The 15,993-nt window shown below is 49.7% G+C and overlaps 1 protein-coding gene across 4 annotated transcripts in view; it reads left to right on the top strand.

Annotated features, from left to right (window-relative positions):
• TRAF7 (TNF receptor associated factor 7) overlaps positions 1–15,033 on the top strand; it is a 29,032-nt gene extending 13,999 nt beyond the window's left edge. For 2 of the 4 annotated variants that reach the window (XM_031606489.2, XM_031606490.2), the window contains exons 5-21: positions 688–804; positions 2,116–2,208; positions 3,871–3,904; positions 5,141–5,324; positions 6,005–6,139; positions 7,029–7,246; positions 7,663–7,736; positions 8,777–8,825; positions 9,294–9,421; positions 10,499–10,581; positions 11,059–11,098; positions 11,425–11,541; positions 12,558–12,680; positions 13,449–13,568; positions 13,727–13,858; positions 13,979–14,098; positions 14,345–15,033. In XM_031606489.2, coding sequence (XP_031462349.1) covers positions 688–804; positions 2,116–2,208; positions 3,871–3,904; positions 5,141–5,324; positions 6,005–6,139; positions 7,029–7,246; positions 7,663–7,736; positions 8,777–8,825; positions 9,294–9,421; positions 10,499–10,581; positions 11,059–11,098; positions 11,425–11,541; positions 12,558–12,680; positions 13,449–13,568; positions 13,727–13,858; positions 13,979–14,098; positions 14,345–14,359 — 1,782 coding nt within the window. In that variant the 3' untranslated portion in view covers positions 14,360–15,033. Of the gene's footprint in view, positions 1–223; positions 399–687; positions 805–2,115; positions 2,209–3,870; positions 3,905–5,140; positions 5,325–6,004; positions 6,140–7,028; positions 7,247–7,662; positions 7,737–8,776; positions 8,826–9,293; positions 9,422–10,498; positions 10,582–11,058; positions 11,099–11,424; positions 11,542–12,557; positions 12,681–13,448; positions 13,569–13,726; positions 13,859–13,978; positions 14,099–14,344 lie in introns of those variants that run through there. The other 2 variants (XM_031606493.2, XM_031606492.2) reach the window with 2 other exon arrangements.
• Positions 15,034–15,993: the final 960 nt, after the last annotated feature.

Raw genomic sequence — 15,993 nt, 5'->3', positions numbered from 1 at the left:
CTCTGACATTGAGTTGCATCTTGGCTATGCGCTGCTAGTTGCTATTGCACCCTTTGGGATGCGTTGCTGGTTAATATTCCAGTGGCAGCATTCCCTTAAAGCCAACCCCAAGGCGGCCGTAACCAGTGGGATTTTTCTTGATTGGTGCACGCAGTGTCCACTGAGCTCTCCCCTCCCAAGCAGGAAGCGACAAAGTCAGCCTGTTGCTGAATTGAATAGAAGGAAGTCTGCACACTTACGCAAAAAAAATTGGCAGAAGTTGGATCGCGAACGAAACAACAAGTGCTGCTGCAGAGATTAGAGAAATTGCAGGAGCTGGTCGCTGTCTCTGGGGGAGATTTACACAGCTTTCTGCGCAGGATTAATTCTTCCAAGCCATTACTTTGCGGGTGGGCGCAGTAAGTATCCAAACAAATGCACCTTTGAGAAAGTGACGTGCTTGGAATCTGGATGTCGGCTTAGTTGAGCGAGTTGGAGCTGGATGGTGGCTGTCCTGTCCCTGCGCGGCGTGGTGTCCCCAGCAGGGAGGCACGCAGAGACCATTCAGTGCAGCTTGGCGAAGTGGATGAACAAATGGAGCAGCTGAGTTTGGTGGAGGGGGGGGCTGAATTGAACTCTCTGTGCATAGGGTTTTGGAGCAGGGGGAGTTATTTGCAATAACAGGAATTGGTTTTTATCTCTTTGAAGCCTCCGATCAGCACCCCACGCCGCTCTGACTCCGCTATCTCCGTCCGTTCATTGCACTCTGAGTCCAACATGTCCTTGCGCTCAACGTTCTCACTCCATGAGGAAGAGGAGGAGCCAGTAGGTATTTGGGATTGTCGGAAGGAGCAGTATTAGGAAGTTCAGTGTCAAAAGAGTAACTTAGCGGACTCCCGTGAGTACATACCGCTAGCACGGGGAGCTTTTCATGTTGTCTGGCAACTAAGGTTCAGGACTCGTGGTTATGATTTTGTTTTCCCTACTGACTTCTGCAAGTTACTTTGCTTCCTTGTGTACCATTTCCCCATATGTAAAGAGGGGATGATGGTGAGTCTTTTCTGCTTCTCTGAAAAACTGTAATGCTTTGCAAAGTGGTGCGTGATTCCCTGGCTCTGCTATAGAGCAGTAGGGAGCTGTAAATCTTGAAGCTGGTGATTGAGCCCCAGGCAAGCTAACACAATTCTTCCCTGATTCAGAGCCCCATCCTGCCTTTAGGGCTGTGTGGCACCCCACTGACTTCATTGTAAGCCCCAGGGGGGAACAAGGAATTGCCCTCATGTTCCTCCCTATAGGGGAAGGCACTTCTGATCAGTGCTTAGCTTGTGACCCAGTGCCTAAGCCCACAATGGATGCATGAAAGGTCAAGTGGCATTTTGCCACAGATCCAGGATAAAAGTGTATGTTTTGTATTTAGGAACCCAGGGGGTCATGTTTGCAGTTGTGAGAGCAGTGTGGGATGAAAAGGCAGAGTAAGCTGCAGTGATTGGTTCAAAATGCTGCAGTGATTGGTTCAAAATGCTTTGAGACCCATCTGATCTGAGCTGTGCCAATCAGATAGAATGTGCCCAGTGCCCTTGCTCCAGCAGTCTCTGGTGGTAACAAATCTGAAGAGCTGGGCCCATTTGGGCAGAGCACTGCTATTTCTGTATCATAAGGGAATGAAAGAACACTTCCTTCAGGGTGTTTCAAAATACAAAAGGGCAAGCTGTTTTAAAATGGCTTTTAAACTTCAGGCTTAGTACCCAGAATGTTTTTGACGCCACACTGTTGAGTCCAACCATGCAGAGAGTACCAGGCAGTGCAGTGCGTGCAGTTCTGGTGACTTGAATTTTTCACACAAAGATGGTCTCTGCAGTTTGCTGTCAGTGTTCCAGTCCAGCCAGATGCAAGTGACTCCCAGTCTGTGATGATCTGAGGGTCTCCAGACATTCCCAGTGTCATTCCTCCACTGCCTCCTGCATGCTGGAAATAAACAGATCCAAGTAAATATTTATTTAGAGATAATGACATCCTTAGTGTGTCCTGGGCCCCTGGCTCATCCCTGAAGAGTTGCTTTGCCAAGCCTTTTGCAGAGTTGAAAGCTCCTGGGTTTGCTTTAATTCTGCTTTCTGTCCTTTTCTCTCTCTTCTTTAGGAGCCACTGGTGTTTGCTGAACAGCCGTCCGTGAAGCTGTGCTGCCAACTGTGCTGTAGTGTGTTTAAGGATCCAGTCATCACAACCTGTGGGGTAAGGCAGTATTCTTCCAGATCACGAGCTTGGCTTCCACAGATGTCTTAGGTGACCCACAGCCAAGCCATGACTGTCCCAGTGACTGTCAGTGGCTGCAGAGATGCTGCTGAGCATGTGGCAGGTTTCCTAAAGGCAGCTCTGAACCTGTTTGCATGGGGCATGCAGGGCACTGCAGTTAGCCAGAGAAGCCCAAGGCTTGTTCACAACTGGTCTGCTTTTCCCTGAAGAAATATACTGTCAGCTTGCCAATCCTGGCCACATTCGGTCTCCCTGGTTTGGCTTCAGTGATGTCAAAGCTCCTATTCCCTGTATGAAGGGCTCTGCAGGGTGTTGCTGCCTCTGGGCACCCTGGAAACAGTTGCTTTTCAGTTGTTAAAAAAGTGTTTTCTATAAGACAGGAATGGCTTGAAGCTTCATTTAGTTAATGCTTGCAGAGGGATTTGGCATCCTCTAATGAAAGGCACAGAGTATTATGAATATTCTTCTATATTCCATTTTATTGAGATTTTAATAGAAGCTGTATATTATTACTGCTTCTGTGCTATGTTTGAAGAAAGATGGCTTTGTGACGGGCTCACTAATGCTTCTGATGTGCTTCAGATTGCTAGGATGGAGCTGTAACAACAAGCACAAAGTGGGATTATTTATTGTAGGGGATGCTGTCCCTGGAGGTTCTGGAAGCTGGTTCAGTTTTGCTGCATCATTTCAATAAGCAGCTCTTTGTGGAGACACAGAGATTTACTGGTTAATATTGGAAAAAATAATCTCGTGCAGGAAGCAGAGTGGCTTCATTTGCAGTTCTGGTTTTGCAGCTCTGGAGAGAGCAGCATGCAGCTGTGCAGGGCAGGAAAAGGCCATGTGAGCAGGGCTGCAGATAACGCTCTGAAGAGTGCCTTGCAGTACCTCCAGTGCTGCTGCCAAGCCCTGGCCCTGGGGCAGGGAAATGTGGCTGAGGAGTCCCCAGGGAGCCCACCAGGGTGAGTTCAGGCCCCGTGAAATGCTGCAGACATCATTCCTTTCTTTATGTTCTTTAGCATGTTAGATTGAATTTGCTACTTTATCAGGTTAAATGGCTGCCATACATTTCTGCTGGAAGAGTGGAGAGCGAGCTATATCAAGTGGCAAAATTTACAGTGCATTTAATGGGTTTACAAATTAGCTGCCCCTTCCACCTGGCAGCTGGACAGCTTCATTAGAAGAGCTACAAAAGAGTGTGTATGATGGGCTGACTGGCTAAGGGCAGGGAGAGACTGATGCTCTTCTGCTTGGAAAAGGAGAGAAGTGACATGGACTAAAATGGAGGGCAAAGTAGATAGACCATGTGGTCTTGGAGGGTAAGAATGTCAGTATTGCAGGACATGTCTGTATCCTGATCTGAATAGAGCAGAATCCTCAAAGCATCAAACATGTACTTAGTGCTTCTCAGGAACAGGAGCTGTGCTGGAGTCTCAGCTGCCTGTACCAGCTGTGCCCTCTAAACCTGTTTTTGCCCTCTGCTACAGACCCAAGAGCACCCTGAGCTACACAGCAGACAGACCAGCTGCTGAGATCCCTGTGCAACAGGCTTTGGGCTCTCCAACCTTTCCCATCATTAGCCACAGGGTATAATTTATCTGATATGGTTTATGCTGACACTGCTTTTCCTCTTTGTTTCCACAGCACACGTTTTGTAGAAGATGTGCCTTAACATCTGGTGAGTACAGAACTGTTCTTGTGTGATGTAGCCTAAATGCTGTCATTTTCTGGTTTGTTTGCTTTCACTTAAAAGAAACCTGCTCATTTAGAATGATATCTGAAGGGCTTTAAGCAGGCTGTCAGTCCCAGGCTACCACTGCAGCAGTGAGGAACTGGGACTCAGGTGGCTGAGCTGCCCTAAGCTTTGATGGTATGCAGTGTAGCATGGGCACTGGAGGGCTGGGCCCAGCTTTTGGGCACAGGATGTTCTCAAATCCAGGAATAGGCAGTGGATAATCCCAGGATAATGCATGTCTTGCCCAGAGTTGACCCACTGATTTCAGAATGAAAGCTTTCTGTGGCTACCCATCTAGGGAACAAGGGGGCCGTGTTTGGCAAAAAACCACCAAGCCCTCCTCCCCCAGCCCATTAGTGCCAGCTCTCTGTCTGCATATCCCTTCAGTGCCAGCTCCGCCTGCAGAGCAGAGCTGCTGGAGCTCACCCCACTCTCCCAGCAGCCTGCTGGAGCCCCAGCTTCTGGCTGACAGCCTGGCCTGACCACCTCCCTCTTGGTTTGGGCTCTGCACTCCAAAAATTACTTCCCTTGGCATGAGCCTGTGTCCCTCTTGTTTCAGCACAAAGCCATTTGTATTACCAGAACAGCAAGCCCTGAGGAAGCTCCCTGAGGAGCCCAGCAAACAGTAGCTCTTTCTGCCTTAAGATGTTCATCTTCTGCATGTCAGGGAGTCCCTCTGCTTTGCATACCGATTTCTCTGTCACTGTGCTGCCCTGAGTCTATCCCAACCAACGCTTCTGCAAGCAGAGGCTTTGCAATTGTAGCCCTGAATTGTTCCTATCCCCTCAGCTTGTGTCGTTTTAGCTAGCTCTGGGCTGGGGTGGGAGATGGGATTATGTGTGGGCCATCAGCAGATTTGTGGGCACTTTCTGTGCATAATTCTGCAATTCAGCATGCATAAGGTTGTTTCAAGGAGAGTGGCATTCCTTCACTGATGATTATCTTGAATTGCCTTGAGTTAACACAAAATAGAACTTTTCACCAAATTCCAAGGCAAACCAGAGCTGTCAGTTTGCAGACCATGTGTGAGTATTCATGGCTCATGCTGCTGTCACCGATACGGGAGCTGGCCATCTTGGATAGAGAAGGGTAAAGAATAAAATCTCACACACAGAGACTCTTTGAAGTGCTCCCACAGCATCTCAGCCCTCACTGACTCTTTTTCTTCCCCACCTGCAGAGAAGTGCCCTGTGGACAACGCCAAGCTGACTGTGGTGGTGAACAACATTGCAGTGGCTGAGCAGATTGGGGAGCTCTTCATTCACTGCAAGTATGGCTGCCGGCCTGCAGCCAGCAGTAAGCCTGCTGCCTTTGAGGTGGACCCCCGCGGATGCCCGTTTACAATTAAACTGAGCGTCAGGAAGTAAGTGGTTTGTCACCAGCACACAACCTCCCCAGGCAGGGCCCCTACCACCAGCAATTGCTGCTGTATCTGAGATACCCTCAGGACAGCACAGCTGCATTCTTCTGGTTGTGCAAAGATATGGCAACAGGCAGAAGGACTTGGGGACAGTTCTTTTCACTATGTCTTAATCTGAGCATGGGGACAGATGGTCAGGTCTTGGGGAAAAGGTGCTGTTCTGTGCTCATGGCCTACCTGGCAATCAGTATCAGGACAGTGTGAAAGCAGCCACCTCACTTCTGGGGTGGAACACCAGTGACTATGGTCAAGAAGGGACTCAGGGATTCTTTTTGTAAAAGGAGTTATCCTGGTTGTATCCTGGGAATGTGCTTTCTGAAATCCATTTCTCTCATTATCCTGTATGTATTCACTTTCCTGCTGTCACCTGGCTGTTGCCTGCTGCTAATAGCTGGCTGATGGCTCAGCTGATCAGCTGCAAAATGAGATGTTCCCTGCATAAATGTGACCTATTGCTCTCAACTTGCTGACCAAATAAGAGTTTAAAGCTGTAATTATGGCATTAGAATGGCAGGCTTTTTTATCACAGGTCTGCTTAGCTCTTTTCCTGATGATCTGTGTGATTTCCGTTAATTTTTTGCTTATCACTGATTTTCCTTCCTTTTGCTTTTCTCCATGGGCAGAGATCATGAAAGCAGCTGTGATTACAGGCCAGTTCGTTGCCCCAATAACCCCAGCTGCCCACCTCTCCTGAAAATGAACCTGGAGGCACATCTGAAAGAGTGCGAACACATCAAGTGTCCCCATTCCAAGTATGGGTAAGGAGCTGGTGCTTTTTAGTGGGAGGGATGTGCTGAGCTCATTTCTGAGCTGCTTTTTGGCTATTGCAGCCCTGTGGTAGCCCCATGGGCTGTGAACAACTCTACCATTGCAGTGCCTTAGACTGCAATTAGGCTGGCAGAGCTTGCAGAAGGCAGCCCCCAGGCCTCTTGTTGAGAACAGGCAGCTCATGCCACCCAACTGTAAGCTCTGCTGGCAGCTGGGATGAGGAGTGTGAGCAGCAGAATGAGCTGGAGGACAGAGCAAGTACCTTGGCAGTGTCTTGCAAGCCAGCCTTTCTCCCAGGGCATGGGGACTGCTCAGAAGGCTGTTTGCCACATGAGCAGAGGTGCAGCCTGGGCTGGGGGTTCTCTGCAGGCTGCACAGCTAAACTTTCAGTTGTGGGTAATGTTGTGGGCCTGCAGAGAACCCCCAGCCCAGGCTGCACAGCTAAACTTTCTGTTGTAGGTAATGATGTCTTGGCAGAAGCTGAGCAAGGAAGTCCTGACAAAGCAGTCTTTACTCCTTACCATGCTGCAGCCGGCACCACCTGAAGTCAGCAGCAGTTTTTTCCACTGGTTTTGATGGCTTTTAGATTAGGCTCCTGGTGAGCACTAGTAGACACCACATCGTGTCTCTTGCCCAAGATCTGCTGCTCCTTGCAACTACCTAGGTAGACAGACAGGCAAACCAGTTTGGGGCCAGTAACCTGCCCAGAAGAATGGGAGCTACTTGGTCTCTGTAACCCAGCAGGATGGTGAACTGCAGTACCAGTGCTCCTTGTAGGGGACAGACAGCTGGGGGCTCACAAAAGCCTGGAGCCAACTGAGCAAGCAGGTTTCCCAGAGTGTGTCCTGCTCCAAACCGGTGTCTGCCTTCCCTTTGTAGGTGTACATTCATAGGAAATCAAGACACCTATGAGACCCACTTGGAGATGTGCAAGTTTGAGGGTCTGAAGGAGTTTCTGCAGCAGACAGATGATCGATTCCATGAGATGCAGGTGGCAATGGCCCAGAAGGACCAGGAAATTGCCTTCCTGCGCTCCATGCTAGGGAAGCTCTCGGAGAAGATTGACCAGCTGGAGAAGAATCTGGAACTCAAGTTTGGTGAGTCTGCACCAGATGAGCTGTTTGCTCAGAGCTGTAGGGACAGGGCAGCACTGTAGGATGCTACATTACAGGATTCATTCTGTTTTTAAAACTGGTACTGAGCAGGTTTCAGGAGGGACAAAGAGGGGTCCTATTGATTTCTGTGCTGCCTGTACATCATGGGGCCTCCAGTCACTGCTCATATGGCAAATCCTAGGAATGTCTGCAGGCAAGAACCACCTTTCTTTTGTGGCTTCTTTCTGTGTAGTCCATTGGCACACTTCCCCATAAAAATGAGTAGAATAACCAATAATACTGGAGTGCCATGCCCAGCCCTTGTACAAAAGTTAGATGGCAGTGTGTGTCCTCTGCTCCATTCTCCTGGGTACTGTGTGGGCCTTGGCAGTAACCATGATCTTGTCACTCCCTTGTAGATGTGCTGGATGAGAACCAGAGCAAGCTGAGCGAGGACCTGATGGAGTTCCGCAGGGATGCCTCCATGCTGAATGTGAGGACGGGGCCTTGGGGCTGGGCAGGGTTGCACTCAGTCAGATCCTGCCTCTGCCGTTCCTTGGGCTTCTCCTATGGTGGGGGGAGTCTTTGGGGTTCCCTCCAGCTTGCTGACTCTGCTCACCCCACCTTTGGGTTGTTTTTACAGCAACTGGAGTGTGGGTGAAGATTTCCTCTAGGCTGAATTACAGGCAGCTCAGTGGGTGTATTTAGGTACTGCATCTAGGTTGCTGTTTTAATTGGTTCTCCTGCTTTTCTTAGCCTGTTGCTGCTCTTGGAAGGTGTAACCAGAGTGAAGAACACCTGCTGCACAGAGAGAGCCCTCTGCTCCAAAGCCTGAACGCAGCTGTACTTTTCATACTGGCCAGGGACAACATGTCCTCCTTGTCTTCAGAGAAAGCAGGCAAATAAGCAAATCCCTGCTAACAAGCTGGGAGCGAGAGATGTCTCATGATTTTGGATCTTATTCAGGCACTGATGTTGGACAGACATTCTTCCTTAGCTCAGGCAGACTGCATCCCACTGGCTGTACTGATTAGGAGGAGCTTGCTCTGGTTTACCTAAGCGTACTGATGAACTGAATCCCCATGGGTACAGTAGTAACTGGGCTGTGGAGGAGACTGCAGAGAGATATTCCAGTTTTTCTCTGACAGTGTGGGCTTCAAAAGCCCAGCTGAGCAAGCAGCCCTCATAACTGATTTGATTATAGTTAGCAATCTGGTGAATGGCAGAGCAAGGACAGTATATTCTGAAAGGTGTTGTTGTGCCTGCATGAATACTGAAGAGTTTAGTGCTGGACTGAGGTGCTGTCAGAACCCTGTGGTCCCTGGAGGAAGGTGACAGAGGGATGTAGACATACAGTCCTTGGGCAGGACATCTCCAATTGGAAAATGAGTCAGCTGCTGGGGGACAGCCTGCACAGGGAGTCAAAATCCATCCAAAAATGAGAGCTGTTTTAGCAGTGGATGGGGACAGTGCCCAGAAGGGCAGACTGGTCTTGATAGCTCTGCAGCTCATGTAGCTTGTTCTGTTTTTCAGGATGAGCTCTCCCACATTAATGCTCGACTCAACATGGGCATCCTTGGATGTGAGTATACCTGTGTTTTTCATCTGCTTGAGCTGGTTTTGGGTGATGGCAGTGAGCTCTTCCAGCCTGAGTCACAGGCAGGCAGAGTACCGATTTTCTCTGTTTGCAGCAGTGATTTGTGCACAGGACCACCACTGTTGCAGGAGTCTGGTGGGACATGATTGCCAGAAGAGTTGGTTAATGGGTTGGCTAACTCACAGCGCTGCAGGTTTACTGGTTGCTGGGCTCAACTGGGCTCTGCATCTCTGCCCTCCCTAGATCCAACCTGGGAGTTGCATGAGGGAGGAGAATCCTGAGGCTCAAAGCAGTGATAAGGCAATGAGCTGTAAGGGCAGGACATGGGACCCTCCAGCCAGACTGCTGCAGCAGCTTGAAGCTCAAGGAGGGAGGGAGCTCTGTTCCCTCCAGGGTCACTCAGAGTGGTGTGGCACTGTTTTCCCATGCTTACTTGCCTTCTTCTTTCCATAGCCTATGATCCTCAGCAGATCTTCAAGTGCAAGGGGACCTTTGTGGGGCACCAGGGCCCCGTCTGGTGTCTGTGTGTTTATTCCATAGGAGATTTGCTCTTCAGCGGCTCTTCAGACAAAACCATTAAGGTAAGAGCTTTGCTTCTTCCACTTGTCTTTGCATTTGTAAATGTGCTCCAGGTGAGGCAGAAGCTGAGCTCCAGTTCAGCTGGGAGACTGAGGGGGATATTACTGCCCAGTGTTCCTCCTGAACACCGTTATAGTTAGGCAAAATGTACTTCAGTTTTGCTGTAGGGAAGTGCTAAGTTATAGGGAAATCAAGACAAATCGTGTTTTCTTGTGAAGTCCTGATTAGAATCTCATTCCTGCTTTCTGTGGTTTTGCTTTATATGGTGTCTAAGGCATCTAAGCCCGATTCAGCATCTGATTATATTTTCCCTTGTTATAAAATGTCACCTCAAAAAAAAAAAAGCCAGCAAAAAAACCCCACCATTTTTCCCTGATAAAATGAGCCTTTTTTTCATTTTATGGCATGTTTGTTTTTCTTTGCCCTGTTTTCAGTAGCACAGACTGACAGCAGTGCTCCAGCGCAACCTAAGCAGCAGTTTCCAGTGTCACTGTGGTGACTGCTGGCTGAGCTGGGGAGCCACTTGGGGTCAGGTTGTTTCAGGGAGAGCAAAACCACATGGAAGAGAATGGATATTTTTGTGTTTTACTGAAGGAGAACAGCTTTCTCCCCAGTGCTGGCTCCTCTGGGCAACTCAGAGCCAGCTAAGCACCACATTCTCACTTTTTCTCTGTCAAGAGAGAGCGTAGTGGGGAAATATTCTGTGGTGGCAGAGACAGAGGAGGCTGTGCAGTGTGGTTTGCCCCCAGGGACAGGGTGTGAATCGCTAGAACAGGAGCTAGAGAGCTGCTTCTGTGGTTCAGCAGTGTTGTTTTGGCCTGGGGCTGTGAAAGGCAGTGCTGGAGAGGGCTGGTGCGTGCTCCTCTTCAGTGTCTCTTGTTAACTTCAACCTGACCCTCTGCAGTAAATTTCCTCTTCTAGACAGGCTTATCTCTGCCTGGAAGACAGGAACACAGGTGCCCAGATGACAGTCTGTTTCCTCCTTTCCGTGCCTTTGTGGCCTGCCAACATCCTGCTCAGGCCCCCAGCTGCTGTGTGTGCAGGCATGTGACCCTCTGCTGCCTTGTGTTTCCTGTTAGGTGTGGGATACCTGTACCACATACAAGTGCCAAAAGACCCTGGAAGGTCACGATGGAATTGTACTGGCTCTCTGTATCCAGGGGTGAGTGTTGAGGGACGCCTGCCCTGCAGAACAGGGAATGAGCACTGAGCCTCCTGAGTGCACCCTTATAGTTCCCATCCCAAGTCCTGCATGTGCCAGGGCTGTGTGTGCATTTGGAGCTGTGGGTGGTGGGGAGAGGAGCCCCATCAATTCCCCAAATCCTGGATCTCACCTTTAGATGGAACCCTTCATAAGTCTCACGTTTTTAAAAACTGACAAACCACCTCCTGCTGCTGTCCTGGCTTCTTCCTTCTCTGCTCACCAGCATGATGCTGGGCTGCTGCTGGAAATGATAATCCAGCACAGCCTCCCACGCAGCCCCAGCCTTGCTCCTGAGGCTGCTGCTGCTCTGGGACTTGTCCCAGTGAAGCTGTAGGGCTGCAGCTCCTGGCCCAGCACACAGCCTGGGAACCAGCCGAGGCCCTGTGCTGGCTGCTGTCCTCGCTGACCTTCTTTTGTTTTGTGGTGACATTACAGGAACAAGCTATACAGTGGCTCTGCTGACTGCACCATTATTGTGAGTACCTGGGACCCCTGCTCTGCTTGGGAGTGGAGATGTGGGATTAACAGGGCAGCAGGGACCTGCATCCTGGTGTCTATAACGTTTTTCAGCTGCTGGTGATAGGATTGGTATCTCGTGTGCTTTATGCCATGCCTTTAACCAAGGTACCCAAGGGTTGGATTTGGGTGTTCCCTGCAGACTGGGCATATGCTGCTCATCGAGCCAGGCTGGTGGCTCACACCGGTGCCTGTGTTTTTGCTTCAGTCCAGAAGGAAAGAGGAAGGGCTTCAGCACCAGAGTCTGCTCCTGCCACTCATAGGCTCTCCTCCTTTCCTTTGCAGGTCTGGGATATCCAAAATCTGCAGAAAGTGAACACGATCCGAGCGCATGACAATCCTGTTTGCACTTTGGTCTCCTCGCACAACATGCTGTTCAGCGGCTCCCTCAAAGCCATCAAGGTAGAGATCTGGGGTAGCTCCTCTTGGTTCACCTGGGGACTGATGCTACAGGCTGTCAGGTAGCAGTTTCCAAATAGAAATCAAGTGACATTTTGGTCTGTATCTTATTATTCTGTTCTCTGGAGCTACACAGAGCAGCCAGTAGTGTGCTCTGTGTATTTTCTGAGACCTGTATTTTCTGAGATTTTCTGAGACCTGACTGAAAAGACCCTTTTGTTCCTTTTAACTCTGTAAACCTGAGGCTTCAGGTGGAGGACGTTGGCAGTTCCCAAATGCTTCCCTGGGCTCTCTACACACCTACTCAGACCTTTGGGAATTGTGCCTTGTGCCCAGAATTGGCTGGGGATTCAACCTGCCTGTTTGAAACCGCCTCCAAAGGATCTTGAGTCAGTGTTCTTTTCCCAAAGCGTGCAAAAATCAGGGAACAGCTTTGCAAGTTGCCCTTTAAAGCCTTGGCTAGATTCCCTTGGTTCTGCTTCCAGCTCCTGGTGAGGCGGCTTATGGGACCGTCCATCTGTAAGAGAGCACATGCTCTTTTCTTTATCTGGGCCTGGAGTGGTTTTGCAGAGCGCTTGGGGCTGGAAGTGACAGCACTAAGCAAAAACAGCACATGGGGCCTTCTGTTTTTGTCATCCCCAGCCACTTTCTGCCACGTGAGCTGAGTGGGTCAGCAGTGCTGTTTGGAGCTCCGTTGGTCCCTGTGTTCAAAGGGCTTCAGCCAGGGTTTTCCAAGAGCTGTGGGAATGGACAGGCTGTGAGGAGAAGTCCAGTGCAGGATTTGGTTTAGGTTTTTTAAGCCTGTAGCTCTGCTAAGGGTCTGTGCCAGCAATAATGCAGGCTCCATTCAAACTTTCCCAGCCCTTGGGAAACATGCTTATTCAGCGTAGTTATTGTATCTGCTGGCCACTGGGTTCAGCTGATTCCCATGGGGCTGGAAAACCAGTACAAGATTCCACTTCGTGAGCTTTTAGGGCCCTGTGCTGACTCTCCTCTGTGTGTGTTTGTGCTGTCCTTAGGTCTGGGATATCGTGGGTACCGAGCTCAAACTGAAGAAAGAACTGACAGGTCTCAATCACTGGGTGCGAGCATTGGTGGCTTCTCAAAACTATCTGTACAGCGGATCATACCAAACCATCAAGGTGAGACTAGTGGCAATTGTAAGCCATAGGCTGTCCCTGATACATGTATGTAGTCTGCAGCACGGATTGGTTGAGCAGGACAGAAGGCAATGCTCAGATGTGAGAACACTGCTGCAGCACTGCTGACATGCTAGCTTTTACTGTGCTGATTGCATCTTTGTAGGCACTAATTCAGGGCTCTGGCTGCTCCTTGTGAGTGCATCTGGCCAGGGATGCTCGCTAAGATAAAAGTGGCCATGCAGCCGTGGCGCCTCGCACTGCCTCTGCAGCTGCCGCAGAGGGCTGTTATCTGTGCTGACAGTGCTGCTGATAAGAGGAGAAGGTCACTGTCTGACTCTAGAGTTACCATAAATCTGTATGTGCTTTGCAAAGTGCTCTCATCTGTGTTGGCTCAGGCTTTGATGAATAGTTCACCTCTCGGCATCTGGATGACACAAGAGAATTTGAATATCCCTCCTTAGTATTAGTAAATCCCCATTAATTTGCCTGCATCGGTTTCTGTGCTCTCAGGAACAGATTTGTGCACATATGTGCAGTCACAAACACAAAGCATGCAATCTCCGCCATTTTTTCAGCCTACACGTTCAAAGCTGGGCAGCTGAATAAGACAGCAGGACTTTGCTCATTGGCACTGAATGTCCCCAGCTGGACAGATCTGTCTGTAACACAGAGCAGGGCTGTGTGGCTGGGGGATGGTTTTAAGAGAGCTCCCTCCTGGAGAGGGGTGCCTCTGTGGGGTCTCATCCTTCACTCTGGTGGCTCTTTCAGATTTGGGACATCCGAAACTTGGAGTGTGTGCATGTGCTGCAGACATCGGGAGGCAGTGTCTACTCCATTGCTGTTACAAACCACCACATCGTGTGTGGCACCTACGAGAACCTCATCCATGTAAGGGCTGCAGCATTCAATATGTTTGTGTTGGGCTGGGAGAGAGGGGCAAGGAGTTGGGAGCCTGGCTCTGCTGGTCCCTTCACAGTGCACCCAGAGCATGGAGACGTGGATGAACATCTTGAAGTAAGTGATGACCCGCTGCTCTCCTTCCACAGGTCTGGGACATAGAGACCAAGGAACAAGTCCGCACACTGACTGGTCACGTGGGTACAGTTTATGCCCTTGCTGTCATCTCCACACCAGATCAAACCAAAGTCTTCAGTGCATCGTATGACCGGTCTCTCAGGGTACGTGTCCAGGGCTGTGCAGCTGGGTCTGTGCTCTTGGCACTGTGGTTGTGACATAGCATTAAAAGGGAGAGGATGGATGGGTAATTCTCTTGTCTCATGCCTTCTGTGTGCCCACAGGTGTGGAGCATGGACAACATGATCTGTACTCAGACACTGCTGCGGCACCAGGGCAGTGTCACTGCCCTTGCAGTCTCCAGGGGCCGCCTCTTCTCTGGCGCTGTGGACAGCACTGTAAAGGTTGGTTTCCTTAGGCTTCTCCGTGATGCTTTGGTCTTCTTCTAGTGCTAGAACGAGGATGTCAAATGAAGGAGGAGTTGGCTTTAAATAAACAAGGAGATGGGTTTCAATGGGTGGGAGTTTGAGCTCCTGGCAGAGGTGCTGTGGGGGCTGAAAACCCAAAGAGAAACTCCATGAGATGACGAAGAGAAGCCAGCGGAGCTGCTCAGAACTGTCATGACCACGGGTTGCTGTTGTCTCCTCCAGGTCTGGACGTGCTAGCGAGAGCCGCCCTAGTTCTACACACTGAAAGACCAAAAATGCCTCCCTCCGTCAGCCTGCTGGGTGATGCCTCCGCTCCGAAGAACTGCTGCAGCTCCTCTCTGCACCGAGCACTGCCCGCTGCTGCCTGTCAGCTGCGGTTCTCCCCCTTGCAAGGACCCTGGGGGGCAGCTCTCAGGATAGATCTGGCCCACGGGTGCTCCAGTTGTTCCCTCGGATCTGCCACGTGGGAATGCAGAAGAGCTGCATGGTGCCCTCACCGCAGTGTGCAGGTCATATTGGCCAGCACCGGGACCCAGTGGTTCGGGTGGGTGCAGGTGGGGGCTGGGAGGTGGTCCCATGTAAATGGTAGAGCTGAGCATTAGGCCGTGCCCTGGGTTAGGTCCCTAAGCCCTTTCTCTCTCTAGTATTTAATTTTACTGCCAAGATGTCAGGCTGATCCATGTGGGAAGAGGTGTTTTCTTGAGTAGCCAGGTACGATTTTTACGCCACAGCTAGTTCTCAAATAACACGAGCCCATTGTTCACCACCCTGTAATAATGGTTTCCACATTAAAGAGAAAAAGCCTCTGTTGCATTTTTACTCACATTTTCTACTGTTTTTAAGATTGTAATATAGATTTGATTATTTCTTCATTGACAATAAAAGTGGAAAGAGTTGTTCCTGGCCGGCGTGAGTTATTGCAGACATCCAGCCAGGACTGTGGGCACCGAGGTGGGGAGCAGCCCGCAGCCCCTCGCCCCAGGCTGGCACTGGCTCCCCAACAGGGCAGAGGCACGGGGCAGCTCTGGGCTGCACATCGCATGCACCCAGCTCTGCACAATGAGGACTGGAAGCTCTGCGGCACTGCTGTGCCCCCACCAGCCCCGATGGCATCAGGATCCTCACACGGGGACACCTTTTGGGTCACAAACAGGGGTGGCAGCCCGGCAGGGTTTTATTTTTATTTTTTTTTTTATTTTTCTTTAAATATTTGTTGCCAGACTTTGTATAGGAGCAAACTTCTTCACAGCACCACGAGCCATCTACTATTCAGAATAGGAAGAATAAGACGAGTAGAGGTGAAATCTAAGCACAGAAGAGCAGGGAAAGCACCAAGATGCATAGCTTGACAGATGGGATACGATACAGAGTCCATAACTTAATCATAAAAAATATATATATGTATATATCCATCATGTAGAACTTTATGGATTTTTTTTTTTTTTTTTGTAGATACATATTTTTTTTTTTCCTTTCAACAGATATTTTCAGGCGAGTGATTTTTTTTTTTTTTTTTTTTGTTATTTTTAAAGTCTTTTTTTTTGTGTGTGTGTGTTGTGATTTTTTTTTTTTTTCTTTTTTTGTAAAGAAATTTCAAAGTTGTGCCAAACACATCTGGATCAGCGACCACAATGGGAAGGAGGGAGGGGAGGGCGAGCCCAGCCTGCGCGGCTCGGGAAGAGAGAGGTACAGCAACACTTTGTTGGGAACCACAAGCAAAAAAAAAGATGCATTCATCAGAACTCAAGCGACTGAACCAGACTCCTGTTTATACATGAATGTACAGCCGTGCGCTGGGACGCACGCACACACCGCGTGCACACACACACACACACACACACACACACAAATGCCAAAAAAAAGTCAAATGA

This window comes from Phasianus colchicus, chromosome 16, assembly GCF_987193195.1.
Source record: "Phasianus colchicus chromosome 16, bPhaCol1.hap1.1, whole genome shotgun sequence".
In the NCBI taxonomy this organism is placed as follows: domain Eukaryota; kingdom Metazoa; phylum Chordata; class Aves; order Galliformes; family Phasianidae; genus Phasianus; species Phasianus colchicus.
Note: the sequence above shows the minus strand (reverse complement) of the source record. Positions and strands in the feature narration are given on the sequence as shown.